Source organism: Suricata suricatta, chromosome 8 (assembly GCF_006229205.1).
Source record: "Suricata suricatta isolate VVHF042 chromosome 8, meerkat_22Aug2017_6uvM2_HiC, whole genome shotgun sequence".
NCBI lineage: Eukaryota > Metazoa > Chordata > Mammalia > Carnivora > Herpestidae > Suricata > Suricata suricatta.
The window spans coordinates 63934882-63948092 of record NC_043707.1 but is presented as its reverse complement, the minus strand read 5'-3'; the positions used below and the strand labels follow the sequence as shown (position 1 = coordinate 63948092).

The window sequence follows — 13211 nt, the reverse complement described above, 5'->3', positions numbered from 1 at the left end:
CTGCCTGATAATCACTATCACTAATTTCAGACCCATTTGTTCCTGTTCCTTGGCTTCCATTGTGAATGACAGGTTCTGTGGGAGCAGCACAGTATTTCGGATCATACACTTGCCGCCCAAGCCCATACACACTCATTCCTTTCTGGGAAGCAACTTTGTTGGTTCCCATCTGTAGAGAAATCGTCGAGTTGTCCACTGGTTGTAATGTTAGCTTCTGATCGTAGATGTCTCTTCTGGTCCCTGGTGCTAACATCCCCGCCTGGTATTAGAACACAGTATAAAAGGTAAAACAGCGGCTAAAATCTGTTCTGGTGAACATTTTATAAATTATGAAATTCGTATTGAATACTAATGTAATAACTTCATTTCAGGGGTAAAGCTAGCTTACTAAATAATCCTGATGCTGAATCTTTCTTAAGAACCAATATTCACTGGCTTTCAAACTAGGTCAGCCCTTCCTTCGAATCCCTGCTCTGCTATCACACTGCTATGTGGCCTCAAAACAGGCTAATATTTTTAGTTTTAGGTTTCTCACATGCAGAATGGAGAAAATGCCACCTACGTTGGATTTAGGAGAAGCTTCAACATAAAGAATGTAAAAGCAGCGCGTAACGAGGGTCCCCTGGAGAGTTACCTGTGAGCACCTTTCACGACCACATACACTCTCCAGGTCATCAAGTTCAGAAGCTCATCACACATTCAACAGAACTTACGCGAGCAGCCCTTAAGCCTCAAAGAGCCAGGCACAAGTACAGTAACTCCTACCTCATTTCTCCATTTTGCCAACCAGACATTGCTTTTTTACCAGTTAAGCCTGGCAAACCTGAATGGCACCTGTGAGAGACAACGCCACATGTGGCAGGACATGTTCCGGAAACGGCAAATAATACATTTTGACTTTAGGTCACAAGGAAAAAGCTTATTCAAGCCTATCCCCACTCCAGTTGGAGGTGAGCCCCGCCTGCTCTCCCGAGGTTACGGGGGCTCCCTAGGAGGTCTAGCAAGGAAACACTACCATCGCGCACGGGTTAGAATGCACAGGTAATGGGAAGGCTAGCTAACCTCTTCTTAGAACACCAGATGATTTTACCTGCCAAGTTTCAGAGGCATTTGAAAGCATTTTACTTGGATTTGGGGCAAGAAGTAAAGCTGCTGTAAGAAAACATCTCTTTTCTTCTGGTTAGATAGAAAGGCCAGCTATTCTGACTGCCAACAAAAGCCATGAGCCACCCCACACTTGTGTTCCTACAGGAAAGGTCCTCTGATTCTTCTGCTTTCTCAGCAAAATGTACTTTCCTGAAGGAATGTACTTTAAATATACCATACCAAAAATACCTCCTTGGAACATAGTTAATAAGGTAAGTGCGGGGCACGTGGGTGGCTCAGTTGGTTGAGCATCCAACTTCAGCTTAGGTCATGATCTCACTGATTGTGAGTTCAAGCCCCACATCAGGCTCCCTGCTGTCAGCACAGAACCCCCTGTCCCCCTCTATCTAAAAATTAAATAGTAGGGGCGCCTGAGTGGCTCAGTCGGTTAAGCGTCTGGCTTTGGCTCAGGTCATGATCTCACAGTTCATGGGTTCAAGCCCCACATCAGGCTCTGTGCTGACAGCCTGGAGTTCTGTGTCTCCCTCTCTCTCTGACCCTCCCCTGCTCATGCTCTCTCTGTCTCTCAAAAATAACTAAAAAACATTAAAAAAATTGAAGAAAGAATAAGTGCTAATTTAAATAATCCTCCTCCACTGCTCACCTGGCTGGCCCCTTTGTTGGTGCCCATCTGCAGACTGATTGTGGTCTGGTCAAAAGGCTTGTCAGTTTGCATTTTGGGATCATAAAGGTGCCTCCTGGTCCCGTAGGCCGTCATACCTGCCTGGCTGGCGCACTTGTTGGTTCCCATCTTTGAGGTTAAAAATTAAAATTAGCAATGGTTATCAGAAGTCACCACCATATATGACAAGCAAAACTTTTGTGTTCCCCTAAAAAGACAGAGGGAAACGACTGACAAGTCCTTTTTTGCGCTGAGGGTAGCTAGATACAAAATCTCCATGCTTTCACAACTTTCAAGGTGCTCACTTATTTCAAACGAGGTTTCAGAGGGCAGAATCATGAATAACTTCCCCCGCTCCTCTTCCCCTACTGTCTATACAGCACAGATGACCAAATTAAGAGCCACCGCTTCAGCCATTTAAAGGGACAGAGGTGCTCTCTGACTAGGCAGTGCGCCTTTCTACTCCAGAGGATCGTATAATGCCAGGTGTCTTCTCTGGCAGCAAAAAAAGGGCTTCTTCAAAGTTTCATTAAAATCACCAGCATCTTCATGGGAAAAGAACCACATTCCATTCCTCCAGCTCTCATGTCACTGGACAGAGAAAGAACGAGGAGTGTGAACTCAACCAAATTCAGAGGAACGAGAATTCTTTTCTCCACTGAGAATATGGCTGTAGGGCCAACCAGTATACCCAGTTCTACTAGCTGGGGACACTTTGCTCTTGGCTCTTTTTCCTTAAAAAGGAAGGGAGGAAAAAAATCAACACAATCCTCCCACCCAGATACTAGCTGTAAACGTTTGTGTGTATCCTTCTAGGTTTTTTATCTTCTCAACTTGTGTTATGTATGTATCAATACACATGCATATAAATATATATACAAATATAAGCACGTGCAGCTTTAAAATAAAATTGTGATCACACTGACCATCGTACTTTATAACCTGATTTGTTTTCCTTAAGCTTTGACCTCTTATGTATCATTTTTACCTTCTAATGTATAAGGTACATTATGGTTATAATGTAACCAACTGACTAGTGTTTGGAATTTCAGGTTTCCAGTTTCTTACCAGGTACGACTGTGTACTGTACAAAAATAAACCCGCCTCACATGATGCAGTGGCCAAGAGGGCACACTTCTCCAGGGGGATGGGGGGAAAATACCTGAAATAAGTATTTCCCATAGTGCTTGGCTGCTGTGTTGTGCAAATAAACGACTCTGGCATTGAGGTTTTATAAAGTTGCCTCGTTTGATCAATAACATTTAGGAATTTTAAAAATATGTTTTCTTAAAAAAAATATAGTGTAATTAGGGGGGAAAGTCATTTCCTAGAGAAACAATTGTCAAGTCTGAGGGCATGCCTGAGATTTCTTCTAACACCATCAGCAACGTCTCCTGGGCTCTCAATGGACATAAATTATATAAACCACACATCCATCCCCAAACCTACATTATGGTATAGCTCATCCATTCCTTACTTATGAGATACACACTTTACATGGTGAGAACTGATGGTACTGAAGCAAGCAGTAACACACCACTTACCTGCAAACCAATTACACTTTGGCCAGCTTTTAATTTTCCTTCATCAAAACGTCTTGTTTGTTTCTCTGCATACTTCACTCCAATGTCAATGGTTGTATGGAATCCTTTTGTTTTAGCCTAGACAGAAATTTGCACACTAACTAAAAAGGCACATGAAAATGGACCCAGAAGGAATAACAAAGAAATGATACTGTCCGTAGATGAAGGCTTCGCTAGGTAATCCTCAAGCTAGGGGGTGAAAAACATATTTTAGGCCATTCAGTAATACCTGTGGCTCTGAAATGTAAGTATGCTAATTAAGCTCTCATATGAGGCAGCTGATGTCAGCAGGCTTGCCACAAAGCTAATAATTATGGAGACGGAGGCTGCTCCCAGCCTAGCCCTAACTCCCATGGGAAAGAGAAGCCGTAATTCATCACCCGCATGGTGGGACTTTAAAGTCAGCCATTAAAGACATATACGTACCAGACCTGCCAGTGCCACCAGCGTAGTCTGAACCTGGGTCATGTTTCCGTTCTCAAAAAGGTCGTTTGCTTCAAATATGTCATGTGGCTTCATGCCATAAGCTTGAATAGCCTTAATAAAGTTGCCAATATTCTCCAACTATAAAGGAAAAGAGCCATATAACTTTGGGAGCTAGACACCGACACTCACGTTATCTAAAAATTATAAGCCTTCATGACTACTGTAAGATGTCAGGCAGAGAGCTACTTGACCAGACACCTACTAAGCACAGCTCTCTCTCTCTCTCTCTCTCTCTCTCTCTCTCAACAGAAAGAGTGTAAAAAAATATATATATATATATTTTATAGTAGGTCACATAAGGGTCTTTTAATTTTTATGCAATCGTGTTTTTTCAGTTCATTGAAGGCAAGATCTTCTTTACATATTTTTAAGAATTCTGTGATTCTGTCAGAGCTATCCAGGGCTAAAATTCTGTCAGAAGGTACAGGATTACTCACATTAATAAATAACTTATTACCCCAAAATATACAGTCAAAATATCCAATTTTATGTAATCACACCCGTTCATAAACTAAACTGCTTCATGTGGTGTTCTACAATCAACCATTAGTTGTTAAACTCCCTGCTTTTCCCCTTGTTTATCTGTAAGATCTAGTTTGTATTTCTCTGTATGAGCTGTGTCAAATCCTCTCCAAGAGTAGACAGACTAAATAAAACTAAGCTAAGGATCTAATGATCACAGAACTAATTCTAAGTAATTATGAAAGCAAGGTAAGAAATAAACGGTAGCCATGTGCACTAATTTCTGCTGAAAGGCCTAGTTTATTCAAATCTTCGGTGCATAAAGAAAACCGAGAGGCTGCCGGTTTGACTGCTTACCTGAGGCCAGTTTAAAGAGGACTCATTAACCTTCTTCACTGAGCCTGGCTGCAGCTTGTTTATGAGTCTGAAAAGTAAAGTACAGGCGACATTTACTGTTCACACAAAAACACGCATTTGCATGTAAAGTCGGCTCCTTTAACATCAGTAAGGAAACGTTAAAAACATTTCTGAAATGCTAAGGTTTGACACCCTGGATTGGGAAGGAGGATGGCACAGAGCCCTGTGGAAAGGACCAGAAGAACGGAAATGCCCAGAACTTACTCGCAGAGGATTATGCCGTCTTTTAAGCCCAGCTGAAAGTTGGTGCCAATGCTCATGCCTGTCACCTCTTCTATCCAGTTTCGAAGATCTTCTTCAGCCTGATGATCATACTTGGAAGCGATCTGAAATGCAAGTTAACCAACTTTGGAAGAATTTTCACTAAAACATCAAAAACTGCTGACTTCAACTTGTTCTACTTTTCTTATCCATTATGACCACAACTGTGACATGCAGTAAATTACACCCATTCGAGCTGAGTGGCAAACCTAACCAACGATTACAGCTTCAGTAACTAATAAAAAACTTTGGTTAAGGCGGTTCTTAGAATTTGAACTGTACAGGGGGAGAAGCTGGGATTGAGGAGAAACTATGGATCAAACCAAGACAGATTTCCACTCATAACACACAAGACGTGACAAGAGTTAATAGCATATTACAATATGGCAGCTGCCATCTTAGATTTTAAAGATTAAGTCATTAAATATCACATTCCCGAAAGACAGTGGTAGGATTCAGACACATGCAGCTATTTTACACAGTATCTTAAGTGGCCAATGCGTCTCAGTCCAATAGTTTTGCTGCCTTAGGGTTCTGGTCTTTCTACGCCTCTGTTCAGCCAAATGCACACTATATACATGTGCACACACGCTCCTCAGCACGGACTTATACGTACAGTACAATATGGAAGCTCTGTTTACGCAGTCTGTATCCCATAAACTCCTCACAGGAGTCACTTCTAGACCCTTAGTGTACCTAGCATTATACCTGACATCCAAACATTTAAATAAAACTAAAAGAAAAATTCCTTACTTAACAGAATTCTATGATAAAGGTAATTTACCAACAGATGCTCTACTATTATACACACTAAAACCTACTACACACAGATTTTCAAAGATCTCTTCATAATAACACCAGGCACCTCAATTTTAAAAATTTACACAAAATATTATTAAAAACCAGTTCTCAAGCTATTCCTTGTCCTAGAAATATTAAAGAGGCCAGTCAGCCAATTAAGAAGAACACAGCTGGAAAGAAGAGATTATGTGTCATTTTTCTTCTCATTACACGGGTGAAATGCCAGCAACATGCAGACAATGCCCAGGGGGATGGAGCTCAAGATGCGCTCATAACTGACTGTTGCAGCATCTATGGAAACGGAAATGAACGCAGAAACATTTGCTTCCATAAAACATGATTAGGTTTCATTACTGAAATTAATAGTCTGAGGACATTTTTGTTGTGGAGAGGGCCCTCAAGTTCTAGTTCCACGGGGAACCTTCTCCGGGACCCTCACCACCAAGCGGTGCAGGTGGGGTTTTGCTTCACTGTCTTCCCCGCAGAGGGCAGAATCCTTTGATTCTACTCATTACTGTGTTATTTAGAGAGAAATAGCCCTTGATCTGCATGTTCCTCCCAAGTTAGAGAAATGGCTCTGTACCTCTGACAGAATAATGGAGGATTTATTTGAGCTGTAGATTTACTTAGCCAGAATTCGAAATGCAAATTCAACGAGTTTGCATGTTCACGTTAAGATAACTAACACTGCGCATGGTTTCCTGGATCAAACTTTGGCCCGGAGGTTAGTTTGTAAAAGACAGGTCAGGCACCATATAATGCTGGTGCACAATGTGTGTTAGCTGCCTGCCCTCTGGTACTTCCATCCCCTAAAAAAACCCACACATTTATTCAGATTTCCTGCCAGTCCACATACTGGATGTGGGAACAGGAAAGAAGGAGGTAGTGATGATGGAAGGTGTTGCCAAGCAGCCACACTTCCCTCTGGTAAGCAGGAAGGAGCCTTTTCTCCTAGCACACCTCAGACACGTGTTCTTACCTAATGAATAGATCTCCCCCAACATAGGGGACAGATCTGTTTAGATAACGGCACCTTTAGAAAATGTAATAAATAATTTGGTAGAAAAAAATTTAAGAATTTCACACTGGATTCTTGTTCTGAGTGACTAGGGAAAAAACCCTGTAAATGTGGGCGAGGTGGGGTGTGTGTCGTGGTATGGCTGAAAAGGGACCAGGAAAGAAGAAAAGGAAAAGCCAACACTCCTTAAGCATTAGCAGTGGAAAACAATCTCCCCGTTGGATGTTTTTCAAAAGCAAAACACTCAGAGGGCTTGCATTTCAATGAATCTGAAGACAGATGTGGTAGGCTAGGGCGGGAGGGGGTGCTGCCAGGGCCCCAGCTGGCTCCACCCATCGTGCTGAGGGCCCCATTCCATGGTCAGTCCGGCCAGCTTCTGATCCATTTCCTGTCTACACAAGAAGGCTGAATCCAATGTGTGCACTAGGGCTCTTCCCTTTCTAAGCTGTCTACACAGTTTGGTCAACCAACAAAAATTAGAAGTAAATTTGTTCTATAGTTTTCAAATGTAGACATGAAAGTTACATTGCAGGGGCTTATTAGGATGTTTGAGGGGGGGATGAGCCCAAATGAGATAAATTTTTATTCAACAAAAAAACTATAAAAGCATATTTACATTTCCTTTATTCAAATGTGTCTGACAGATACAATGCCACGCCCCAAACCACTAAGTGATTACAGATCTAACTTGAAATAACCTAGAGGAAAAGCCAGAGAGAAATTCGTCTTCACTGTGGACTGTTCTCACCAAGGGAGTGGGGAGAGAAAAATCAAGGACTGGAATTAGCTGAACCTGGGTTCAAACCCTGCCTAAACCACTGACTAGTTGCAAGCTGGGGCTTTAAACAGCCCATTCTGTCTCCAGACTTAACATACTAGCACGTGCACACAAAAAATTCATAAGCCCATCCAGGCACAGCTCGAGGCCCCAAGTGGTAAACTAAAACTCAGAAGTAGGTATGCGTCGACATCCTGTAACGTGCTCCTGGCCTAGGATTTTCCCTGAAATAAAGGAGCAGCAAGGATTTTTCTACTTGAATACCACTTTTTTAAATAAGTGAGCTTTCTTGTAGACAGGCTGGCTAAACAATTCAAAATTTAGGAATATGTACTTGTTTTTTTTTTTGAAAAAAAGCTTAAAATGAAAAAAAAATTCCGATAAAATCATCTAGGGGGAAAAAAAACCTATAAAGTATCTTTTAGCTCCCAGCCTGCAGCACTGTTCCACAGGACACACAAATCGGAAGTGCTTCCTTTAAAAAAATTTTTTTGTTTTATTTATTTTTGAGACAGAGCACCAGTGCGGGAAGGGCAGAGAGAGAGAGAGAGAGAGAGAGGGAGACACAGAATCTGAAACAGGCTCCAGGCTCTGAGCTGTCAGCCCAGACCCTGATGCTGGGCTGGAACCCACAAACCGTGAGATCATGACCTGAGCCGAAAGTCGGATGCTTAACTGACTGAGCCACCAGGGGCCCTTGGGAAGTGCTTCCTTTAAAGTGTAGCAGAAAACAACCCGAAAAATGTGGTTCTGTTCTTTAACTACAAAGGATATATATATTTTTTAATGGTTTGATATACACAACTTGTAAAATCAAGGGACTGAAAGCAGTTAAAAATTGAAAGTAAGCTTTGGCTAATAACGCTATTTCTATCTAAAAAGCTTTAATTTCTGAACATCAGGCGGAAAATGCTGACGTTTTCTTTCTTGCAACAAGAAAATTAGCTTAAAAGATTACTTTTAGATTAAGATTAATGAAATCTTACTTCATTCATGCGTCATGGAAATTTCGCTCTGATTTGTTTAAAAATGACTCTTTTGGGCACCTGGGTGGCTCAGTTGGTTGAGCTTTTGACTCTTGGTTTTGGCTTAGGTCATGATCCCAGGGTCGCGGGATCATGCCCCATATGCCCCGTGTCAGGCTTCACACTTGAGTGTGGAGCCTGCTTGAGATTGATTCTCTCCCTCTCTCTCCCTCCCTCTCCCTCTCCCTCTCTCTCTTTGCCCCTGGCCCTCCCCTGCTCATGTTCTCTCTGAAATAACAAAAATGAAAAAAATAATTTTAAAAATCACTCTTCCAAGTTATTTATAAACATCGTTTTCTTCGCTCTTCTTCAAGATTTATTTGATCTCCCCAAGCCACTCTCAGAGCCTCTGCCTGGGTCCCTCAAATGCAGAGCAGCCCTTCCTTCCTGCCCCTCCGGGCACCCACCAGTCCCCCGGGGCGCTGCGGCCCGACCCCTCTCCTGGGGAGACACACCTCCAGGCAACAGAGGTTGCATCACAGACTAGAAGCCCTGCTCCAGGCTCCCTTCTAACCAAAGCTCGCCAAACTCCCAAACTCGCCCTGCCAAATACAAGCAAAGGATGGAGAAAAAGAAAACAGAGAAAAGCCTCTGGGGCATCTGGGCTGGGAGACCATCCTCTGCTAGTCCTGCTGCCACTCCCCTGCATCTTCACTTGTTCCCCCTCCCCCCTTCTTTTGTGCCAGGGCTGCCGCTCAGGCCCAGGGTGGCTACAACCTTCTGCTTTTCCCTGGGCTCGCTCCTCAGGACTAAGAGCACCAGTGCGGAGTCACCCTCTTGTTCAAGGGCAGCTCAATCCTTTCTACCTGCATGACCTTTCTTCTGGATCTCTAAAATAACACTCGTTTTAAAAAATAATAATAGTAAGGGCTCCTGGGTGGCTCAGTCAGTTAAGCGGCCTACTTTGGCCCAGGTCATGATCTCGCAGTTTTTGAGTTCCAGCCCTGCATCGGGCTCTGTGCTGACAGCTCAGAGCCTGGAGCCTGCTTGGGATTCTGTGTCTCCTCCTCTGCCCCTCCTGTGCTCATGCTCTCTCAATAAATAAACGTTAAAAAAGAATTTTAAAAATAGTAAGAAGCAAATAGTACAGAAGTCTGCAGAGCGTGCATTTTCAGTGGGGTAATACTGCCCCACAAAGGGATGACAATGGGTTTCTGTGGGCAGTGAAACCAACTGTAGACCTTACAGTAGTCTGTGACCCTCTCCCAACAAACTCTATTCCTTTGTACTAAATTTGGTGGTAAGTCAGAAGGTAATTAGGAAAACATCTAAAACCTTTCTTTGGGGGAAGTGATGACAGAAAAAAGGTGAAGCAGGGAGCCAGTAAAAATGCACGTTTCTCTTCACCTCCCTGCCCTCCCCCTGCCAAATCCTACTCCCTTCCCAGAGGTCAGCGCCTGTCGGTCTGCAAGGTGCACACATACATACATTAGGGCGCATCAAGGACAAAACAGCACTAGATCTCCCTGCACAAGCACAAGCCCTGAGGGCCTACGCCTCCTCGCCAGTAAAGGGAGGCACTAGATCCAATGAAAGCTTGTTGGGTGCTCAGAGTCAAGCCCTCCCCTCTCCCAGCCACTGGGGTCTGAGAAGTTCCTGACAGAATTCCTAAAAGGGGATTCAGAGCAATGAGGGAAAAGGAGCTTCAAAACCATCTCAACAAGTGCGCACCCAAAATGCGGTTCCTGCACTGGTTTATGGTGCTTCTCAGTGTATGTGGGGAGCATTCAGCCAAAGTGCAATTTAGTAAGAAGGTGGGGGTGCACTCGTGTGAGGGCAGGGATTTTATACGTATATAAAACAAGAACTGTCTGATGGCCCCGCTTATAGCCAGGGATGTTCTAGACTCTACTAAAGAATGAAGACGTGTCTTTCCCATGCACTCCTCAAAATATATTCTCCTCACAATGCCTGGTAAAACCTGGAGGCGGACAATCACTAGGCTCTCTGTCTCACAGGACCATGATATTCCAGCATTTACCCCAAACCCTCTCAGTACAATCCTATTCAGTGCAGCTCCCTCCGTTTCAACAGTTCCTGTGCATCATGGATTCCTCCTCCAACATCCTTCTCCCTTACTCCTGCCTTCTGTCCATCACGCAAGTGGCTACTACATACCAGTTAGGTTCAAGGGCAGAGTCTCTGCCTGAAAAGTTACATTCTAGTGGAAAGAAACAAACACCTATAAATATGTTGTTAGCACCCTTGAAAAAAAGGTTGTAATGATAAAGTAGGGCATTTAAAATAAAGAAAAGAAGCCTGGCTGGCTCAGTCAGTGGAGCATGTGACTCAATCCAGGACTTGTGGATTCGAGCCCCATGTTGTGTGTAGAGATTACTTAAAAATAAAACCTTAAAATAAAGAAAAGAACCCCCTGGGACTACCACTGTTTTATTATAAGAACCAAGAAACAGATTTCCACCTCAAATACCTTCTTATTATCTGCCATATATAAATGTATTTCTATCTATCTTTCATGCCCGATGCAGACCCCAACATGGGACTTGAACTCATGACCCTGGGATCAAGACCTGAGCTGAGATTGAGTCTAATGCTCAATCCAGTGAGCCACAGGCACCCCCGCCCCCCAGCATCTGCCATTCTTGACACCTCATGAAAGACCATGAACAATCTTTAACTTTTTTTTTTTTTACCTACCTTTACCTCCCCCACCCTTCACAAAATGTTATATTCACATTGTGGATATAACAAACTAATGACCACATGCCGTGAAGTCAAACTTTAAATAAAAGTCCTAAAACTGTGTTCCCAATTCTAGTGTGACCTCAGTAAGTTAACTTAAGCCCGGGGACCCCAGTTCTCACAGGCACTCTTCCTCCCAGGACCACTGTGAGAACACAGCCTGCTCCGATCAAGGAGGGCCCATCTCAATGTCTGACACATCAGAGTGAATGCTCTCCTTCTACATCGGCTTGAGCACAGAAGTACGAAGCTTCCTCTTAACCAAACCCCACTGCAAATTGTCCACTCCATTGTCTATGACTGAAAAAGGTCCACTGGGACTCATCCAGGATACTGCCTTCGCCATTCTTCCCCATGTCCATTCCTGCGGGTCTTTGCATCCCCAGTTCTCAATCTTCTTCAGCCTATTGCTGATGAGAAGGATAAAGTAACTACTTTTTAAAAAGCAGATTTATATCTTAAAAAAATTTTTTTAATGTTTATTTTTGAGAAAGGGAGAAACAGAGCACGAGTAGGGGAGGGGCAGAGAGAGAGGGAGACAGAGAATCCGAAGCAGGCTCCAGGCTCTGAGCTGTCAGCACAGAGCCTGATGCGGTTCTCACGAACTGTGAGACCAGGACCTGAGCTCAAGTTGGCTGCTTAACTAGTCACCCAGGTGCCCCGAAACAGATTTATATCTTATGGGGGAAAGGGGTGGGAATTCTAGAGAAAATCACTTTACCTTTGGGATAAGAAGGTCAAGGCAGATTGCATGCCTTCCTCAAGGTCACTGTAGAATCTGAGACTCCTTTTATGGTGTGAACTGTGCAAATGATCTGATGGCAAACAAGCATATTCCAGGGCTGTGGACAACTAGCTCTGCCTCAGGTAAACAGGGACACCTAAGAGCATTTTTTAAAAAATCATATTTGTTTACAACAGAAACTCTGGGAACTCAAAGTGAACATCCTTGCCTTGTGCTCCCCGTCACTCGGCAGGGCTCTGTCCAAATGAACCTTTATCAGCAGGCTGCCATCCCATCTCCCGTGGATTGTCTTGCCCACAGTTTCACCTGGGAAAACCAAGTCCTCCAGGATCGTATCCTGCCTGTTAAAGTGCAGCTCCTGGGATGCTGTTGCTTATTTTGTGTATGGCTTTTTTGAGTTGGCCAAGGCAGAACTCTCCTTCGAGCAATAAAGATACTATGCTTCCCAGTGAACTTTTGCTCCAATTCACAGACGAGCCAGACTAGGATTTTCTGGAAAGATTTCAGTTGAGAAACGGGAATAAAGATGGCAATAACTTTTGGACCACCACCAAATCCAATTTCCCTGGCTGCTGTTATATTCAGCTCCCTCAGCTGAGCTTTGAAGTCCGAGTTCATCTCCAGCTTAAAGAGAGCCTGGTAGATGCCGGACACAAAGTTGTCCAGCTTCCTGCCATTGGGCTTCATGATCTCCATGCTCGAGCTGAACATGGCCTTCTCCTTGGTGAGAGCACTGGCCCAGGAAGAGCTTAGGAGCATTTTAAAGTCGGGCCCTTTTCTCAGAGGTACAGCTGGACCTTCCGGTCAATGTGTCAGCGTACAACATCAGCACAACTTTTTCTCTTCCACTATGTATAGTCAGGTAAATGCAATGACATTATGGCTCAATGTACTATGAAACTGACAAGGTTCTTAAAATATTCTAAGAGGAGTTGGTCCAATGCATAAAGTAAACAGCATAACTAATAAATGATAAGAAAATGCAGAAAAAAATAGAAATTTTTTTCTAGGTAGAAAAAATGTCACCTCTAACTAGAAAATGACCTTCAGCTTAGAATATACAGTTTAAAATATCCGTAGTTAAAAGTTGGACTTTGAAACTTCAATCTAAACAAGGTGGGAGTGAGCACAGAGGCTGGATTCCCAGAAGAACCCAGACTCATA

The 13211-nt window shown here is 43.4% G+C and overlaps 2 protein-coding genes and 1 pseudogene across 2 annotated transcripts in view; 1 reads left to right on the top strand and 2 right to left on the bottom strand.

Moving 5' to 3' along the window:
• The window catches only part of SLC44A3 (solute carrier family 44 member 3), a 98751-nt gene extending 95749 nt beyond the window's left edge, over positions 1 to 3002 (top strand). Inside the window, exons 16-17 of the transcript XR_003912075.1 lie at positions 521 to 1358; positions 2149 to 3002. The gene's annotated coding sequence lies outside the window, so the exon portion shown is untranslated. The remainder of the gene's footprint in view (positions 1 to 520; positions 1359 to 2148) is intronic.
• The window catches only part of CNN3 (calponin 3), a 25157-nt gene that overhangs the window by 1011 nt on the left and 10935 nt on the right, over positions 1 to 13211 (bottom strand). The window contains exons 2-7 of the mRNA XM_029945799.1: positions 4921 to 5042; positions 4657 to 4723; positions 3778 to 3915; positions 3313 to 3429; positions 1751 to 1897; positions 5 to 259 (exon numbers count right to left, since the gene is read on the bottom strand). Coding sequence (XP_029801659.1) covers positions 5 to 259; positions 1751 to 1897; positions 3313 to 3429; positions 3778 to 3915; positions 4657 to 4723; positions 4921 to 5042 — 846 coding nt within the window. The remainder of the gene's footprint in view (positions 1 to 4; positions 260 to 1750; positions 1898 to 3312; positions 3430 to 3777; positions 3916 to 4656; positions 4724 to 4920; positions 5043 to 13211) is intronic.
• LOC115299255 lies at positions 12104 to 12758 on the bottom strand (annotated as a pseudogene).